The 7,250-nt window shown below is 48.0% G+C and overlaps 1 protein-coding gene across 1 annotated transcript; it reads right to left on the bottom strand.

Annotated features, from left to right (window-relative positions):
• Positions 1-2,280: 2,280 nt before the first annotated feature.
• On the bottom strand, positions 2,281-6,145 carry Nkx3-1 (NK3 homeobox 1). The gene is made up of 2 exons (XM_021181909.3): positions 5,857-6,145; positions 2,281-5,022 (listed from the first exon to the last, which is right to left on the bottom strand). Exons 1-2 carry the CDS (start codon positions 6,143-6,145, stop codon positions 4,598-4,600), a joined length of 714 nt encoding a protein of 237 aa, XP_021037568.3. The 3' UTR covers positions 2,281-4,597.
• Between the last annotated feature and the right edge of the window lie 1,105 nt (positions 6,146-7,250).

The raw sequence follows: 7,250 nt of genomic DNA, 5'->3' as shown, positions 1-7,250 counted from the left end.
AGGGGAGGCACTGTGGAAATGGGGGCTCCTTCCTTCTCCTTTGTAGACTTTGGATCAGCCTTTTCAAGGGCTACTTTGTCTGGGAAAGTCTGCAGAGGAGCCAAGTGTGTGGCTAAACTAGGAGTCGTTTGTGTCCCAGGACTCTCTTGTTTATGCCCTTTCTCTTGCGCAGTAAATTACTCTTGGCATTGAAAAACATGCTTTGGTGACATGTTCCTGATGGCCATGGGAGGACCAGAGTCTGGATGTCTGAGTGTAGAGGCTATCGCTCCAAGCCCAGCAGGACCTACCTGACACTGAGTCCACTAGTGTGAAGAGTGTCAGAGACGGTGGTGGCCCTGAGTGACCAGCAAAAGTGCCCTGAGTGACCAGCAAAAGTGGATTCCATGGTGTACAACAACGTCTTCCCAGATGGAGCCAATGTACTCCTGACCGGCTGCTGAGGAGACTGCCAACCCATATGTGACCATGTGACAATGATTGGTCACGGTATCCCTTGGTGGTTCCTTGCTGTATTCACAAAGAAACTGCATTGTTCAAGGTTCCTCCCCCCTTCAGGATGCAGCTGATGCTGAGGTCAAATGTCCCATCCTACTCTTTTCAAAGAGAGACACCCGTGGCCTTAGAGCTTCAACTCAGAGTCTCTCTCCTCAGTCCTGCCAGCCTCGCTTTCTTCCTGGTACATCTGCCAAGACCCTCAGGGTCTCCACGAGCAACTCCCCATAACAGGGCTTGTTTCCAGGCCACCCAAGCTAGGGGACCTCCCTATAGATGCTTTTTCTCCCGAGTTTGCTTCACTGTTCATGGCATTAGTATCATCCCAAGAAAAAGGGATTTGATGTGTGTAGTTAAGAGGAAAATAAATCTCGTTGGCTATAGATGTCTGACACATATTCAACTTTTTGGCCACAAAAGGCCTCTAAGGGATGCCTAGGAGCCTGTGGATGAGAAATTTCCACAGGAAGTAGACCAAAAGGCAGGTTGACAATGTATTTCAAGTAGCATGACTATGTGGCATGCCAAGGGAACTAACTGCTGGGGAGAAGGCTGTGAGATTATCAGATATTAGGAAATGTTGGAAACAGGACAAAAAAGGCAGAGGGGATTTTCTTTAAAGATAGGAGACTTTTGTTTAATTTCCTGGATTACTTTTAAATGGTTTACTTTTTCAAAAAGGACATCTGTTAATTTGCTGCAAGAGGCTTTGTAATTGGAGAGCTAATACCCTTCCCTGGGACAGGAGGGTGGCTATAGATTTGTGCAAATTAAACCTCATGCTTCTTGCCTGCTACAAGAAGCCCCACCTGTGTGTGCGATGTACTTAAAAGATTAGGGCACACTTTGAAATTATGGTATGGATTGCCTGAAGTAGGCACCTTCCCCTTTAAGCTTTTATTTCCTTGAAGGAGGGGAGGAGACCACCGGCTCTCACAGGCCATCAGGCCCAGGAGGCACTTACTTTGTGTGGTTTTAGGAAGGTTTAAATGCTGGGGCTGAGGTGTGCAGTTTATGTGTATTAGTTCTGTAATAAGACTTATCCTCAACACTTGTGGTCCCATTTCAGATGTGATTGGGCACGTTCAGGGTGGGCGGGCTGTAGACTAGTGAGTGATCCCATGTCAGGGGCATTGCTTATATAAAGCTAATGGGACTCTGGACACAGGTGACAAGTTTAGGAGTGAGGGAGCCAGGGATGATAAGAAAAGGGATGTTTTGAAAACTGCTGTGATCATCCTGTTCCCTCAGGGTCACTACATACATGAAAAGTCTTCATTTACACACAAGGTATTCCAACACGGATGCAGGTGATGAGTTTTAACTTTGAGACAGGGTCTCATGTTGTCAGGTTGGTCTGAAACTCACTGTGTAGCCAAAGAATATGGCTTTGAACTTCTCATCCTCCTGCCTCTGCCTTCTGAGTGCTGGGATGACAGGGACAGCAACACCAGCTGCGGTGGGTGGAAGTTTAGTACAGGCAGACCTGTCTTTTCCCTCCTCTTGATTTACCAGGATGGCAGGAGAGGCCACTGCGAAAAGAAACCCTCGTGGCTACTTGCTGAATTGTTGCTTTGATTGATTTTGTGTCTGTAATTTGTCAGGCCAGCCAGGTGTCCTGTGGGAACATGGCCACCATGAAAAATGCAAGCTAAAAAGAAAACCCATTTGTAAGAATCTGAAAACCACACGCAGGTGTCTAATAAAGACATAGAGGCTTTATTTTAAAACACTCATAGATTGCAAAAAAAAAAAAACCATAGAAAAATAAAGTTTGATCGGAGTACTATACTAAATGCCAAGTGACAGACTTTTCTGTTAGAGCGGGGGTTTGCTAACTGATTGATGAAACAGGACAGAGATATGTCACCCAGGTGATAGCCACAGCAATACCTTTCCCATTCACAGGCTGGAGACAACAGGCCACATTTCTACCAGTTCAGGTGTGGGTGAATGAGTAGTTCCAGTATGGAGAAAGCAAAATGGAGTCAGCCTTCCCCAAAATAATTTTAAACACAAGCCTTTCCCTTTCTGACTGTGCCACACACTAGAATAGTCAAACTTAGTGAAAGTGCATGCTGAAAAAGATTCTAGTCAGAGTGAGAGGAGAGAAAGTACTGATAGGGAACTCAGAGCCAAAAGATGGATAGAAAGAAAAGAACTGGACTCCTCCGGCTTTGATGTGGTCTAACGCTACCACAGTGGTCAGCAACCAGGGACACCGAACAATACTTTAACATGGGGACCTGGGCTGTAAAAGAACAGGGTGCAAGCCGACAACTTTTTATCAACTTCCTTTGGCAGTTTTGCCACCAACAGTAAATTGGCCCATTTAAAAGGAGGAAATTAAAAGATTTCTCCCTGTATAGCACTGAGTGGTGGGATAAAGGGATTTCCTGGCCCCAGAAAGTCTCATTTGTTATAAGTGTGCTCCACCTCCTTTATCTCCCATTCAGCAGGTTACCTGAGATATCAGGATGGAAAGGGAAGGTCAACCATTTCTCTTTTTCACTCCTACCATTTTAGGGTAGTTCCTAAGCATAGTTCTCCAAAGCATTTGCGTGTGTGCGCGCGCACACACACACACACACACATCTGTGGCTGGAAGCCGTGGTGAGGTTGTATTTTGAAGACAGTTTGCCTCTCCTTGCTGGTTGGCTTGGGCTGACAGCAGGACCTCTCCATCTCCCCCAGATCCCTCAGCAGTGCCAGCCCTTTCTTTTGTCCTGTTCTTCCTTATGCATGAAAAACAAGCACCCCTAAACCTCCTCTGCCTACAGGGATTCCCAGGACCCCAACGGGCATCAGCCTTTGAACTGTAACACAGAGCTAGCACAAAGCCCTGTGAAAGAACCTGTCATCTTCAGCTCTCATGTCTTTAAATAGGGCTTGGGATTTAATGCTGAGTATTTTTAAAGGAAAGAGATAGGAGTTGCTAGGTTTTTTTTCCTCTCTCTAAAGTATGTCATATTTTTAAAGGGAAGAGATGAGTTGCTCATTTTTTTTAAGTATGTCATAATCTGTCTGTAGCTAGTTAAGTTGTTAAACCAAGAAAGGTAAACCTTGGGAGGTGGTGAGAGCAAATCTTACACTAAATGAGACAGGCACAGATGAAAAGCGTGAACGGAGAAGTCCTGTAGGAAAGAACAAGAAATAAAAAGGAGGGACGGAAGGTCCTTTGTTTAAAATTAATGGCACCTCTGTCATCACAAAGTGTGAATTTTCAGGCCAGGGAAGCTGCAGGCCCTCCTGAGTCTAAGCTCTCCCCTGAAGGCAGGAAGGGCAGGAGAGGCCTTTTCTTCACTGCTAATATAAAGTCCTGATGGAAGCCGCTCACCTGGTGTGTGGAAACCCCATAGGCCCATGCCTTGGAGAGGAAGTCTGTTTTGCAGCCCACCCCTGCAGGCAAACTGTTTACACAGCTTGTCTTAACCCCCTCCGTGTGTGTACCCTGCCACACTCAGGCTGCCCTGTAAATCCTTGGACTGGCACATCACTGTGAAAAGGGTAAATTGAAAATTCCACCTTCCACCCCCTTCACGTTCTATGCCAACCTGCCTCAATCACTAAGGGTCACCCCCCACCCCCATTCTTCAAATCTTCCATTTACCCTCATTTTTACAAGTGCAGAGAGAAACTCTGGCCAGAGTCCAAGGCCAACAGGAGACCCAAGTTTAACGCAAGAGGAAATCCTCATCTAAGGGGCCATCCCTCCCCTTGCTTGGCCCTTCCATGATACTCAGTCATGGGAGAGGATGGAGTTGCCACAACAGAATTCCTAGGAATGATATAGCCATTGCATCTGTAGCCATTCTAAGTTCTGGAAACAAGACTCGAACTTGTCTGGCTCTCTCTAAACAGGGGATCCGACAGCAGTCACCTACAGAACACTTGGAACTGGGACTATATCTTCAAATAGTCACTGCCCCAGATCTTTCACCTGCCCACCAGAGAAGAATTGGAGTGTTCCCTGGGAACTCCCAACAGTTTGCATCTGTAAATTTCTTGCTTCCGACTCCTTGACATCAGCCACTGTGGCTTTTTCCCAGAGACCCCCAGGGAAGACAGTTTCTGATATATGCAGTTATCAGCGGAACTGTTGTTACCAGAAAGATGGATGCCAGCTGCCCAGACAGTACAGGTAGGGGTAGTAGGGATAGCTAGTATACACGGAGACCAAGGAGGTACTGGGCAGGCTGTCATCTTTCAGGGCTGGCAAAGACAATGGTGAGTTCTTCTCCAAGACTCCCAGGTCTTCCGATAGCTGCTTTCGCTTAGTCTTATAGCGTCTGTTCTGGAACCATATTTTGACTTGGGTTTCGGTGAGTTTGAGGTTCTTGGCCAGGTGAGCCCTTTCGGGGGCAGACAGGTACTTCTGATGGCTGAACTTTCTCTCCAACTCAATCACCTGAGTGTGAGAGAAGGCGGCCCGGGAGCGCTTCTGTGGCTGCTTGGTGACCTGGGGGGGACTTGATAAGTCCCCTGGATTATGTTCACAGTCCAACAGATAAGTCTCAAAATGTGCATCTGGAGAAGAACAGAAGGAGAGAAGAAAAGTTACATATTAGCCCAGAATTCAAACCACCTTTCTGTTTTCTGCTAGTGAACAAAAAGCCCACTGTCATCTGGATACATTTCACTTTGTTTGCAAGACTAAGAAACTACCCTGAAGAAGTGAGTAGGTTTTTTTATACTATGTATTTGTTTCTAATAATCAGTGTGAACTACATTCAGGTCTTAGCGGTTTACAGTTGATCTTTCTGCCTTGTTGTTTTACATCAGTGAAATGTGGATCCCGGATGTGTGTTGCAAAGAGAGGTGGGTAAGGTGCCAACAGGGAAGACCGAGGCATCGGCATCGTAGGGACATTTAAGTGGGTGACAGGTTTGTGGGGGCGAGCCAGGTGGCCTGGGATGGTAACCAGTTCATCTCCTGCCCTAGTCCTCTTTCTGTAACTGTGGCTTAGTCACCAGCATGAAAAGTGTTTGGGGCCGGAGGATAAAATTGGACGCGATCCTATTTCTAAAGACTTAAAAGAACATCCATAATTTTATGGCTCATGGAATGGAGACGAAGGGAACTTAAGAGTGGGCTTGATTTATGAATATTAATGGTTATCGTTAGTTCTAGTAGCCAGTGGTAAATGTCTGCAGCCGCTGGAAAAGAGTCAAGTCGATGGCAAAGTTATTAGCTGCTCTCAGGGTTGATGCTCAAGGTGGCTCGGTGCGGAGGACAGCGAGGTCCTTTCTGTGGCCATGCCCCCACCCCCAACCTCTGGATTCCTGCAGCCAGAGCTCCGGGCCATTAGCCCAAGAGCGGTCCTTTCCTGTGCATGGTGCTCGCTTGGTCTACTCCGCTTACCAGACTCGGGTTCAGTCGGTGTCTCCGTGGGACTACGCCGGATACTCGGCGGGACCTCCGGAGCCACGCCGCGACCCCCTGCTTTGTCGGGCTCTGGAGCGGAGTCCCTCCTAGGGTCCGGCGAGTGCTGCGGATTGCCTGAGTGTCCCCCGTGCCGCTCCGCGCGGTCCCGCAGGATGTCCTGGATGAGGAAGGAGGTGAGCCGCTTGGACTGCGTGGGTGGCGCTGCCCAAGGACTGCGGCCACCCGCCTCCACCCGTGGCTCTCGGGGCTCCGCTACCCTAAGCATCCCTCCTCCGCTGCGCGCCGCTTTTGCTATCACCGGGCCGCGCGCACTTATAGCCATGCTGAGCGCCGCGCCGCCTGCCCATTGGCCGCGGGGACACGGCTGCGCCCCGATTGGCTGCCGCGGGCTCCAGGTGACCCTCAAGAGGCGAGTCCTGGGCGGATTAGGCTCTAGAGCCCTTCCCTGATGAGCCCTTAACCTCTCCTGGTTCCCCTCTCAAGCCCTTTCCTAGAGGAGCCACAAACGCCAAATTCTTACTGGAATCAGAACTGAGCAGGCAGGTCGCTTCCACCTACCCTAATTGTGTTCAGATAGTAAGAGAGACTGATAACAAAGCCAGATCTACCGAGTCTATGGTGGTCCAAGGTCTGACAATCATGCTCATTATGGTCCCACCCTGGACTCCCAACTGAACACATCTAGACAACCAGCAGAAGTCTATTAGGGAAGGTCCGAGAAGTATGACAGTGCCTCGTTTACTGAGTTGACCAGGTAGTGTAACACCAGGAAAGGGTATTCTTAAGAAATAAATACTCGCTGGGCAGTGGTGGCGCACACCTTTAATCCCAGCACTTAGGAGGCAGAGGCAGGTGGATTTCTGAGTTTGAGGTCAGCCTGGTCTACAGAGTGAGTTCCAGGACAGCCAGGCCTACACAGAAAAACCCTGTTGAAAGAAAGAAAGAAAGAAAGAAAGAAAGAAAGAAAGAAAGAAAGAAAGAAAGAAAGAAAGAAAGAAGAAATAAACACTCAAGCTGTGTGTGGGTGACATTTCTTTAATCCCAGTGAAGAGGGACAGAAGTAGGTGGATTTCTGTGAGTTTGAGGCCAGCTTGGTCTATATAGGGATTTCTTGGACAGCCAGGTCTACATAATGAGGCCCCGTCTTTAACTAACTAACAACTAAACAACTAACAACTAAGCAACTAACAGCACACATGCACAAACCAAACTAACAAAAGAAATGAACACTCTAGCCCAGGCTCCTCATGTCTGTCACTTAAATATCACATGGTTTGGAACAATGCTTTGGATTGGTAAACACGACCTATCTGAGCAAAGGAATGTGCTAGAATACAACATTCGGTGGAAACCGAGGAAAGCCTACACTG

This window comes from Mus caroli, unplaced genomic scaffold (assembly GCF_978045245.1).
Source record: "Mus caroli unplaced genomic scaffold, Mus_caroli_1 scaffold_12, whole genome shotgun sequence".
In the NCBI taxonomy this organism is placed as follows: Eukaryota; Metazoa; Chordata; class Mammalia; order Rodentia; family Muridae; genus Mus; species Mus caroli.
The sequence above is the reverse complement of the archived record's forward strand: the minus strand, read 5'-3'. Positions and strand labels throughout refer to the sequence as shown.